Source organism: Triticum urartu, chromosome 1A, assembly GCF_056163025.1.
Source record: "Triticum urartu cultivar PI428250 chromosome 1A, HENAU_Tu73, whole genome shotgun sequence".
NCBI lineage: Eukaryota > Viridiplantae > Streptophyta > Magnoliopsida > Poales > Poaceae > Triticum > Triticum urartu.
The window spans coordinates 20,773,163-20,785,336 of record NC_141873.1 but is presented as its reverse complement, the minus strand read 5'-3'; the positions used below and the strand labels follow the sequence as shown (position 1 = coordinate 20,785,336).

The following is a 12,174-nucleotide window of genomic DNA, read 5'->3' as shown; positions in this document are numbered from 1 at the left end:
ACATTAAACCAATTTGTTTTTCAATTGCCCTGAACATTTTTTGCACTTGTCTAGACTTTTTTCAAAAATAGGAACGCTTTTGAAATTCCAAAAAAATACATTCGAAAGTGCGAACATTATTTGAAACTAACAAAACAATTCTCGATTTTTTTTAAAAAAATTGATAATACACTCGCATATGTGTCTGGTTCAGCGAAAAAACGAAAACAACCAGTATGCCATGGGCTAGCCCTCCCATGAAACAAGCAAAACAGAGCAACAACTATGGCTCTCAGCCAAAACAAACCAAGCTATCCTTGTAAGAGATCAATTCACTCCAACACTGTTACTTAGTCTATTACAAAACCAAGCAATATCTCTTTCTGCAAGTGACTGTCATTTAAAAGACGCTCATCGATCACAGAACTTCCAGCGAAGCCGGCAAGGTGTGCTTTTGGCTTGGGAGAAGTGTTTGTTCTGACCATCCGTGTTTTGCGAGGTCGGATCCTTGCCTAGCTCTCGGGGGAGCACCTCTTCTTACCGACGGTGTGGTGACTCTCTTAGGTAACATAGAAGGAAGGATCTTTGTCACCCAAGCCCGGTGGAGTCAGCTTGCCGACGTTCTCTCTAGCGTTTGGAGACTCCTTTGGCTATCTGTTCTGCTTAGTGATTTAGGATCATGAGAGTGGTGGGCGACACACAGGTTAGCTGTGCTTACAGTTATATTTCTTTTACTCGTTCTGTCTTTGTGTTGTAAGCTACAATTCCACCTCCATGTATTTTGTGGCCATTGTTTTTGTTGGCCTTATGTAACCCTTGGGCGGTTGATGACTTTGTTAATTCAAAGCTGGACTCTTCTTGGGTTGTCTTCTATAAAAAAGCATATGTTTCCTTCCCATTATTGTCCTTGCATTGTGAGAGTGGAACTCAAATGGCATTAGTAAAAAGAAAGAGTAAAACACAGGTATCACATATCTCCACACCAAAAGCACATGATATCCAGTACCATGTCGTTCGTGACCCAAAAAATACACTCAGGGATGTAGCTAGGCGGACGTGGATTTGTGTCACTCAGTCTCAGGGCACTGAGTCCCTAACGCGTGCATTTATTTTTCGCTTTAATTTTCAAATTTTTATATCTTTTGAACGCAATGCCCAAACTAAGTTCTGTTTTCAATCCGTGTTTCTCGTGATGAGGGCTTTCTAATAAGATCCATTTTGAATATGTTTTGATTTTTTTTTGAAAATAAATGTTATGTTTCAACTCTTGAAACATAGTACGGGCGACCGGTAAAATCATGATTTTTGTGCTGATGACCAATAATAAAATGCCTTAAAAATTTATCTATGAAACTTGGTAAGAGTGAGCGAGAAACCGCAAGTCTCAATTAGCAAATTGTAAGTTTCAACGATGGAAACATAAAACTTACTATGCCCTCGTGCAGGATCCAATTACTTCACGAATCGCGAGGCAATCAAGCGGCAGGGCAGGGCTTGGCCGATGCGTGACCGGGCACCTTCGTGCTCCTATGAATTTCCGGTAACTCAGTAGTTAAATAATATTATAGTAAGTCCATGATTTTCTGGAGACTACACTATTATAAGTCCATAGGTTTCTGGAGAGATAATATTATCATCCTTCCGGTAACTCGGTAGTTAAATAATACTAGTAGAGTGCCCATGCGTTGCTACGGGCTTAAGAAAAAATTACCATCTTGTAATCTTCAAAATTATGTTGAACATATTATAACCTAATAAAAGGGAGGATGAAAATACCATATTGCAATGTTCAATATCTTTTATCATTGATCAGCGAGGAATAACAATAATCGTTCTGTACATGCAAGATACTTAGTAAAGAACTTCTCTGATACATTTTTTCTTTTACTTCACTGCATGAAATGTATTCGGTACATCGGCATATATCATGCTTGTTCTTTGCACCTATAGTTTTGTTCTACTCACCTATTCCATTCTCTGAAGAATGGTATATGGCTATATCGACTCCATTGGAGAGAATACACTATGGAATCCCTGTGTCAATGTTAAATAATCATGTAAAAAGGAAAGAGAATAGAAGTAAAAGTGAGTCTAATGATCAGGTAGTATTATGGCAACTACCTCGCTGATCAGGTAGAAGCTTTCCAGACAGCTTATCCTTGAAGGTATCAAGTCGTGCATCAAGCATTACTATGTTTCCTTATAAGTTGAAGTGAAGAAATTATAAGCAAGAGTACTAACGACCAACAGTGGCGAGCCTCTTGCTCTTGCAAGAATGTTTATTGAACAATTAGTTGCATATGCGGCTCAGGTGGAAGATGAATGCCCCTCACGTAACGTTGCCATTGCGCGAAGTGGTAAATTCCCCTCTCCTCCACACCCTTCCCTTCCTCCATTTTGTCCGTGGCTATGTCATGTTGCTCGGCCTCCAGAAAACTTGGTTGCGCGAGTCTTGGGCACTTTTTGATCCGGGACCCACCAATCCGCCACATCTTATAGTGATGCTGCTCCACTCTCATGGCGATGGCAGTGACTTCACTGTTTCTAAGACAATAATAACTCTGTTTCATGAGCAACTAAATTTCAAGACATTTAGGAGCTCTGCTCGACCTTTGTAAGAAATGTACCACAATATTTGCTATAATGATATTACTACATCTATGTTTTCAGAAGTACAATCAAAATCAAAATTAACAAACAACAGCTTGGTCATTAATTAGACAATCAATGCTCTTGTAAGACTGCAGGTTCGGTTAAGCCACTACTTAACTCACCATGAAACAGTCATGTTTTCCTTTCCTCTTTGAAGTACCAAAGTTGCAGCCTCTATTTTACGCATTGGTTGTCGCTGCAGTAGCAGCAGCACCACCAACAAATTAGAGGAGGTACTGTGGCATTACTGAACTGAAGTCAAACAGTACACGGCATACACATTAGATGGGTCAGTGCAAATTCACCTCCCACCATACATGCTTCTTTTTCTCTTCCAGACACAGTAGCGGTGGCAACTGGCAAGCACATACACATACACCAACAGCGGCAGCAAATACGCACATGTATCTATAGTGATGTCCCTTCTGGTTTCCTTTTCTCTTCCAGACACAGCAGTGGTAGCAAGCACATATGCACACATCAGCAGATAACGAATGTTTATACTACACAATATCTAATGTGACTTGTTGCTCTTTGTCTCTCCTATAACATTGAAAGTTTTTTAAATCAAAGCTTATGCAAGAAAACAATGTAAAGATCATTTCGAAAATCAAAGGCATACACTGAAAATATATATTTAAGATGATCCTTCAAACCAGGTAGTAGGGGTGTAAATCCGAAGGGCGAATAAAAGAGTTCTACCATCGGCAATTCATGCACCTCTAAAAAATGTATTCAAATGAACATGCCCTACATGATATTGCACTGCGAATATAGGAAGATAGAGGGCAGACATGAGAGCATTATCACCCTTTAATTCAAGGCCACCCTTTGTCTAATTAAGTTGCTACGTGTCTGCATAAATATTCATTGTTTATAAAACTATGGAAAAGCAAACCTTTGACTTACCAATGTAAATGCCGCAATGTGAGCTAGCACTTTATAAATTTGTTTGCCGAGATCCAAAACGCCGTACACATTAAACAATATGTCTAAAATCCTTCGAATATATACCCACTTTATAAAAATAATAATAATAATGATATGGCAGCGACCAAACATCAGTCGTTTTGACGCGTGTTTGCACCGGCTGAATATTACATGCACCATATTGTGCTCCCCACTTTGTCCCCTCCTCCGACTCTTGTGACCCCCTCCAACGCCAACCTATCCTCCACCCCGCGCACCGCCACACGTGTTGCCCCACCCCACCCTGCCCATGCATGTTAGAAATTTAATCTCGCAATCTTAAATACTACTCCATTGCGAGATTAAATACTACGGTGGCCTAAAATGACTTCATTATGACCATTTCTTGTTTAAAAATTGATATATCAACCATCTAAGAAGATCAGCACATAATACTGTATGCATCTGTTTGAGCTAGTGATGCAGCTCAGCAAATAGATTGCATATGTCTGCTGCTTTTGTTTCACTGTGCATATTTTTTATGTGCAAAACCAATTTATCTGTATCTCAAAGACCGATTTTCACTGTACATTTCGGAACTTACCACAAATCGCAGGTCGAATACGTGGCGCCACCTGAACATCTGCAGGAACCATACATTCAACATTCCTTGTAAACGATCATCCACCACACGCAGATCCACCCGATTCTTGTTAACTGGCCATTCAGCCTGAACTCCTTCACAAAGTCTTCTCCCTCAGGATTATAAGATTTGGATAAGTATGCTTGAACCACTTCCTGCTAGTGTAAGTAACATTGATTTGAACAAACCCAATGAGCCGTTGCCAACAAATATCTGACTCTAGTACATTTTTTACTTACTTTGCAACATCCGTTGATGTGAATGATAGAATTTTGTGGTAGAAACTAAGCACGTCCCTTGGGTTCGGCTCATCAAGCCTCAATCCAGCTTGCCTATGGAACTTATCTCCCATATCACCTTTAACTATGTTCTTGACCGTATCCACTTGCAACTTCAGGTTCTTCCCATGCGGCCTGATACAACCCTTGAACACCTACGCCGTACTCCATTCTGTGAAGGTATGCCATCGCCGGCTGCATGAACACCAGGACCAAACCATCTTGGAGAAATGCTTGCACTTCCAATCGTACAAAAAATTATTTGGACAATAGTTTGACCTGCTTGTCCTGGAGCATTGCCACTTGCATGTTATGGTGGATCTGTAGTCACCTCGTCATGCCGACGAGTACTCAGACCGTCAGACCATTTAGATTCATCTCCAGAAAAAAAAACTCTTTTAGTAATGCATAGCACATTCCAATCTAAAAACTAAATTACGAACTCTGCGTTTTCGGCTAATTCAATACTCCCCATAATGTTCTCCCCCCCCCCCCCCCCCCCCATCCCAACTTCATGAATTACTTGATGACCAGCATCAACAAAAATATTGTGTCTACAACTCTACATTCATTAGTTTAGATTTCAGTCTGAACCTGGAACAGTATGAATCTGCATACCTTCTCATCATCCCAGGAACCCTCCGTTCCAGCAATCACCACGGCATCCATAGCATAGATCTGATGGGTTTGTGACTGTATTTATGACATTTTTACGCTGAAAAAACACAATAATATGGGTCAGAGTATAAGAAAATTACAGTACATGGAAGCACGTCAACTTCTGATACTATTTCAGTTCAATTTTACTAAGGTAGAAATAAAACTGACATAGTTATCCACGAACTTTTGTAGTTCAAACTGAGCCTTAGCATCACCACATGTATAGAAAAAGTCACATCAATAGTTCTTTTCATGAAGGATCTGGTAATTTTGAAAAAAGGAGCATTACCATCAAAATATAACATAGTTGGCTTTAAATCAGGAAATGTCCTTTGTGCAAGAACTTCTAGGAATAAATCCTAGCATGCAAGCTTCCACATAATGTGCTTATAGATTCAGACAATTTACCACTGTCATCATCATCGTTATCTAATGCAGTTTTCCCAAGTAAGAAAGTTACCATTGCTTCCATAGCTTCTGCAAACTCTGTGTACATTTGATCACAATGAATTATGAGTGTACTATTACACGAGCACATGCTCTTTATTAGAAGTGACTTGGGCACCGTTATTTTGTTAATAAAACTATATCAAAGAAAATGTTAGAGCACACCATATAGGATGTTTGCTTACAGGATCGATACGTCGTTATGTGCTTAAGTTCCTAATATTTATAACAAGTAGGAAAAACTCCCAGCCAAACGATGTACTCATGACAGAAACAACACACTTTTTTGGCATTTGCTAAATAACCAGGGGAGTACATACAAAACATAAGATGTCTTGGAGCTTCAAGGTCCAACAGTATATATATTGCCTTTTGCTTACAGGATCAAAGGAGAATGTAGCACAGGACAACAATGTAACTGCATGAGAAAGAACTTAGTACCCGCTCACAAATTGCAAATTTCTGAAACTTCTCACAAATCACAATAGTTTGCATGGGATCTCCAATGCGTGGGTAATGAAACCACGAGGTTACTATTCCAAACTTCTCTACCTTCACTTTATGATTACATGCTTGATCAACTAAGAGATGATTTTGAATTAGCTTGTGCTATTTCCTCGAGAATCCTTTTGTGCAAATGGAATAAATCATCAATCATATCAGAAAGAGAAAAAACAAGAAACGAGATTATTTCAATGGCGAGCAAAGCTTTACTTGGTCCAAGAAGTGGTGGTTGCCGACCTCCTCCCTGAAGTCGAGCACCGCCATGACGTCGCCTACGGTGAGCATGTCAGCGCCGGCGTCCCGGAGAAGCGGGCTCTCCTTCCACATGGACACAACAACACCAGTTACATAAGAGGCCAACCAGGTGAATGACCCTGCAGCACTACTCTTGACGGCGAGATCTGTCTGGCACTTCCAATGATAGTAACTGAACCAACTAAATAAAAATTAATTACCATGCCCACTGCTGCCTAAATCTCAAGTACTATTCTTGGAGTATTGCAGGAGTAAGAGCGGCATGATTTAAACGTGTGGGCATACAGTACGTTGGGTGCCGGAATTGATACAGAACCTGTTGGTGGCGTCGATGAATCCTAATGTGACGAGGAAATTCATGGCAAGGTGGTTCATGTCCTGCTTGCGGATCTTGACATTGCAGCTTCCGCTCCCATTCGTCAAATTAGGATTGAGAGGACCTGGACGTGGGCGAGGAAGGCTGTCATCGAAGGGGCGCGCAGCCCACGGCGGCGAGCTCCAAGACGCGGCCATGGTGGCACCTGCAGAGAGGAGCAGTTCAGAGGAGAGAGAGAGGTAGGGGAAAAGAAGAGAAGGGAGAGAGGGAGGCATGGCGGCGTGATCCAGCTGGCTGCTCCCGGCGAGGTCAACAAAGCGCTCGGGCGATGTCAGACGGGAACACGCAACGGCGGCGGAGGATAGGGCTAGGAACCCTAGTCAGGGTGAGGGAGTCGTGGGTGGCGATGGATTGTTTCTGTGGGCGGTGTGTGAGCGGACCGATCGTGGGGAGGTGAAAAAACCATACGAAAAAAACCAAAGAAACATGACGGTGGGAGGTGGGACGAAAAAAAACCGGGACGAAAAAAAACCTGGAAGCGAGACTACCAACTGCTCCATTAGAAGTAGAGATTATAGTAAGTCCATGATTTTCAGGAGACTACGCTATAATAAGTTCATAGTTTTCGGGAGAGATAATATTATTATCCTTAATATTAATAGATTATGATTTTAGAATACCTGAAAATATTATCTCTTATCGCGTACATGGAAGTAAGCATTCAAGACCATATCAATTCGCCAGCTACCTGTAGGTTGCTTGCTTGACCCAAACTTAATGGATGTGCCGACGAAGAAGCTCTGCATGCAAGTCATGTGGCACGTGTACCTTGCTACCAGAACGTACCATGGCATCACTCGACCAATGTGTTATGCAAATCAATCCTCACGCACAGCGCAACTCGCTAGCCTGTCAATCATCGAATATCATCGGCCGTCTGCGCGTCCATCAGCTCGGAGAAGACCGTCCATCAATCGGTGAGTAGCAACTAGGTGTACTGCAACTGATCTTTTTGTTTAGTTTGTTGCTGAAATACCTCACTCCGCCTCAATTAAGTTATCAACCAGTGCTATGAAGATGAGTTCCTCCCACGACCTCGCCGGTGGAAAGAAGTCATCGTGGCCGGAGGTGGTCGGGCTGACCATCAAGGAGGCCAAGGAGATCATCCTCAAGGACAAGCCCGACGCCGACATCGTGGTGGTGCCGGTCGGCTGCACCGTGACCGAGGACTTGAGGCCCAACCGTGTCCGCATCTTCGTGGGCACCGTCGCCGAGACCCCCCATGTTGGATAGGTGGATAGCTCTTGCTGGCTTGCTGTGGCCTGCATACATAGATGCTGGCTCACGAGTAAATGAATAAGGAGAGATAAAGAAGTATGCAAGTCATGTGTGCTTAATCGGTGTTGTGGAAACTTTTATTTTATTTTAACTCGTTTTGCCAACTTGTATCGAACTATGTATTTGATGGCTACTTTGTATAATAATATGGATGCATGCATCATTTTAATGCAGAGATCGGGGGTAATCCTTCTTTCAAAAAATGGTGTGCTTGATCGGCCAGTTATTTATGTACATGTACCAAACTGTGAAGTTCCAGCCAGGGTATATTAAGACAAGCCTAATTAATTAAATTTGTGCATATCTCAATGCCATGCATGTAATTTCCGAGCAATCCCAAGTTCACAGCTCAATTTTAATCAGCAATTCCGGACAGAAATACCTTTCCTCTAAAAAGTTTAATCACTAATTCACTACCAAGAAAATATCCAAAAAAAGAGGGATGTGTACATAAGGAAACGACCGAGCACCTAATGATGCTTCGTGTGCTTGCGAGTGAGGTCTGGTCTCACATCCTGAGATGGATCTTCCTGCCGAACCAGACGTCCAGTGCTACCGGCAACGTCCTCACCTGGTGGTCTGCTCTTCAACAGGGCATCCCTCCCAAGCTGAGAACAGGGGTCAACTGGTTGATCCCCTGCTCGCTATGATGCATGTGCTTGAGAGAAGCACAAGGGTGTTCAAGGACACTTCTCTGCTTCATACATAAGTAGTCGATAAAATTCACCAGCATTGCCTTGAGTCGCGGAAGGTGGGGACAGATAGTCTTAAGCGAGTAGTTACTTAGTGTTGCGATGACGGAATGGAAAGTTTGGGCTGCCGTTTATGTGGTGGTTATTTGTATATAATTCTTACTTCCTATCTTAATTTTTTTGACAAAGGGAACATATTAATATGGTGAAGATACCAATTACACCCGGTCTCTATACCAACAAGATGTCCAAAAGCATCAAGGATACACACATCCAAAAAAGAAAATAAAAGGAACAGAAGAAAAAAGACCCTGCCACGGTGATGAATCACTAGCATCAGTAGCACTCTGACCACCACCGAAGACAACATCCGGAACACAAAAGAGGTTCTCCAAAAGCAACGCCCCCAAGAAGGAAACAATGCACCAGCGTAGTCGTTGCTCGATCAAAGATCTTGGATCTTCACCCTGGAGAAAGTTCGAGTTCACCCAAAAACAATGCCTTCAATAAGACCGTTGTCATGTACAACCAATAAAGGCCAGACCTTGGGCTTTCACCCTGGGAATCGAGACTCGGTACTCGAGGAGCACCACCGAAAATGCAGTCCTCCAGTGCTGCCACCCCCGCTTGCCGAGGCTGCAATTGCGAGTCACCAACACAATGAGCAGCAAATCTTCATCTCTCCCTATCCGATCCATTGGGAGTACTCCCTAGACTTCCACCAATAGTAGACGATCTCGACTCAACACAAGCATGCGAGATAACACCTTCAGAGCCTAATGATCTTCAACCACGACCGCCTTGAATCCCCATGTCCACACCTTGGAATCGGGGCCTTGGAGGTGTAGATGCCGATGTTTTCAAGGCGGTGACAATCTGGTGTTCAATCACCAAACACCCGAGCACACAGCCCTCTATGGCGTAGGCAATGTATCCACATCAGAGGCGCTTCATGGAGGATCAGTAGGCAGGAGGCGGTGTCCTTGGGTAGCACGAGCATACCGAACTTCATATCTTAATATATAGGTACACTTATCTCATGCATTTATCAAAGAAAAAAAACATGTGTATATCATGTTTCTTATTTGTACGCAAAGGGTTTGATCAAAAGGTTAAGCCTCATCAACAATAATGTTGATAGGCACAGGGTCACACTAAAACTAATTCTTATCTCAGAAGTTTGTTCAAAGCATGAAAGATTCCATTTAAGATATCTCATGGGGCTCAAGTTCTTCTCTAACTAGATTAAGGTGTGATTAGCCTATTTTATTCTAATGACACATTAGGTCTAAATTCTTGAAATAATCCAGCAACATGCCCACAGTATGCATATGTTTTGAGCATTTTAGTAAACACATGAACAACAAGCCACATCTCATAAATTAAAAATAACTGGTCAAGTCCATTGAACCATAAGTACATCGACACACGCCATTGGTCAGCGTGTATTTATTCATCCATGATTATTGAAACTACTTATTCATCAGCATGCATACGTGCATCCATTTTGTCTCTCGCTCGCAAAGCTTGCTAACCAATGGAAGGGGTGGTCGCGACAGTGTCGACGATGATGCGGACACGGTTGGTCCTGAAGTCGAGGGTCATCGCCGAGCCAGCAGGAAGGACATCTATGTTGGCGTCAGGCATGTCCTTAAGGATGATCTCCTTGGCCTCCTCGATGGACTTTCCCACTACCTCCGGCCATGACGTCTTCTTCTCCTCTCCGGTGGGTGCTTTTGGGGCGGCGCAGCTCATCCTCGATTCCATGAGCTGCAAACAATCGATCAAAATAATTCAGTTCAGACTAAAAATCACAATAAATAGTTGACCCAAATAGTTCATCTCTTTTCTTTGGGTTCAAATTACATATCAAAATAACATAATGCTAGTAATATAGCTTTTTTAGAAAAGGAGGATAATCCCGGCCTCTGCATGACGATGATGCATACAGAGAAACTTATTGACAGATAGCATGTGAGAATGGAAATATGGAATACATACCCAACACTACTCAGCAGCTAAATGAACCTCGAGCTCACTCTGAACTTGACTGGTATGAGTGCATAACGCTAGGCCTATTTATAGGAAAGATCTATCACGAGAGAAGATGGGGATAGGATGCTCCCACATGCATGAGACAAGCACAAGAGAAGATAAGATGCTCTCACACTGTCACACATGCAGGCGTGGAGCACGACTACTTGTTTCATTGTGGAGCTAGCCTCTTATGCAGAGAAGATGCTCTGGCACATGCATGCATGCAGCGTGCGTGGTACACGAGGTGCCTCCTAAATTGGCCACACTTGATTTGGTAGAAGACAACATGTTGGGCTGCTAAAGAAGACGACAATGTACCACGTGATTCAAGGGTCGATGGACATGTAGCTCGGTGTGGATCATATCGGCTACCTGCATACTCCCTCGTCAAGGTTTATGAGCCTTAGAGCAACTTCAATGGAGCGACTCAAACGGACACGGATTTTATCCGTTTGGGTCGCCCGTCCGCGTGTCCGCGTCCTCTTTTCTGTTTGGGTCGGCTGGTATGCCCAACGGGCGCGAGATGCATTTTTTACATGTTCGCATCGTCATTTCATCAAACATTTCGAGGGCGAGCTCTTGCGCCACCTCGCTCGCTGCAGCTCGCCACGCCAGCTCGCCGCTGCCGTCGCAGCTCGCCCCGATCCTGCTGCTACTGCCCCGCAGCTCTCGCCCAGCAATCCAAAGACGGGCACGGCTGGGCGCGGCGAGGCGAGGACGGGCACAGCCGGGCACGGTGAGGCAAAGACGGGCGTGGCCGGGTGCGGTGAGGTGAGGACGGGCGCAGTTGGGAGGGGCGAGACGAGGCCGGGGCGAGGCGAGGCCGCGACGAGTCGATGACGGGCGGGGCGGAGCGAAGCCATAACGAGGCGCGGACCAACGGCGGTTGGCTAGCACACGCGCGACCAGCGGCGACAGGCAGCAGCACCAGCACCTACGCCGGGCAGCGGCGGCTAGCTAGCTAGCTAGCACACACGCGGCCGGCAGCAGCACCCGCATGCATGCTCCATCAACAGTGGCTAGCTAGCTAGCTAGTACGCGCGTAGGACAGCGACGACGAGCCACCTGGTGATGTTCGAGATCGGGCAGAGGAGTTGCCCCGGCATGCACTTCGCGACGTTGTGCTGTTTTAACCTTTACAAGGACCGGGCGTAGCCAGACTTGATTTAACTAAAGTTGGAGAAACTGACACCCACCAACTACCTGTGTGCGAAGCACGTCGGTAGAACCAGTCTCGCGTAAGCGTACGCGTAATGTCGGTCCGAGCCGCTTCATCCAACAATACCGCCAAATCAAAGTATGACATGCTGGTAAGCAGTATGATTTGTATCGCCCACAACTTACTTGTGTTCTACTCATGCATATAGCATTCCTTCGCGCCTGCAAAGCTAGAGCTAGCCAGTGAAAGGTGTGTTGGCGACGGTATCGACGAAGATGTGCATGCAGTTGGGCTTCAAGTCCCGG

General features: G+C 44.2%; 2 protein-coding genes and 1 pseudogene across 11 annotated transcripts; 1 reads left to right on the top strand and 2 right to left on the bottom strand.

The window, feature by feature from the left end:
* Positions 1 to 2,059: 2,059 nt before the first annotated feature.
* LOC125520490 (uncharacterized) lies at positions 2,060 to 7,186 on the bottom strand. 9 transcript variants are annotated; one of them, XR_015617167.1, is made up of 6 exons: positions 6,644 to 6,918; positions 6,283 to 6,499; positions 5,080 to 5,176; positions 4,423 to 4,749; positions 4,145 to 4,341; positions 2,060 to 2,523 (listed from the first exon to the last, which is right to left on the bottom strand). XR_015617167.1 is itself a non-coding variant. In XM_087544642.1 (4 exons), the coding sequence occupies exons 1-3, from the start codon at positions 6,916 to 6,918 to the stop codon at positions 5,087 to 5,089; spliced, it is 582 nt and encodes a 193-aa protein (XP_087400768.1). In that variant the 3' UTR covers positions 4,740 to 4,839; positions 5,080 to 5,086. The 9 variants fall into 9 exon arrangements, 2 of the variants coding, with proteins under 2 accessions (XP_087400768.1, XP_087400769.1); XR_015617166.1 differs by having other exon boundaries at positions 2,060 to 2,540; positions 4,145 to 4,338; XR_015617164.1 differs by having other exon boundaries at positions 4,145 to 4,338.
* A 311-nt stretch (positions 7,187 to 7,497) lies between these two features.
* LOC147988557 (subtilisin-chymotrypsin inhibitor-2B-like) lies at positions 7,498 to 8,156 on the top strand. Its single transcript, XM_087543096.1, has 2 exons — positions 7,498 to 7,620; positions 7,711 to 8,156. The coding sequence occupies exons 1-2, from the start codon at positions 7,508 to 7,510 to the stop codon at positions 7,934 to 7,936; spliced, it is 339 nt and encodes a 112-aa protein (XP_087399222.1). The 5' UTR covers positions 7,498 to 7,507; the 3' UTR covers positions 7,937 to 8,156.
* A 1,890-nt stretch (positions 8,157 to 10,046) lies between these two features.
* Positions 10,047 to 10,772, bottom strand: LOC147988556 (subtilisin-chymotrypsin inhibitor-2B pseudogene; annotated as a pseudogene). Its single transcript, XR_015615711.1, has 2 exons — positions 10,675 to 10,772; positions 10,047 to 10,443 (listed from the first exon to the last, which is right to left on the bottom strand). The product of XR_015615711.1 is annotated as a subtilisin-chymotrypsin inhibitor-2B pseudogene (transcript).
* Positions 10,773 to 12,174: the final 1,402 nt, after the last annotated feature.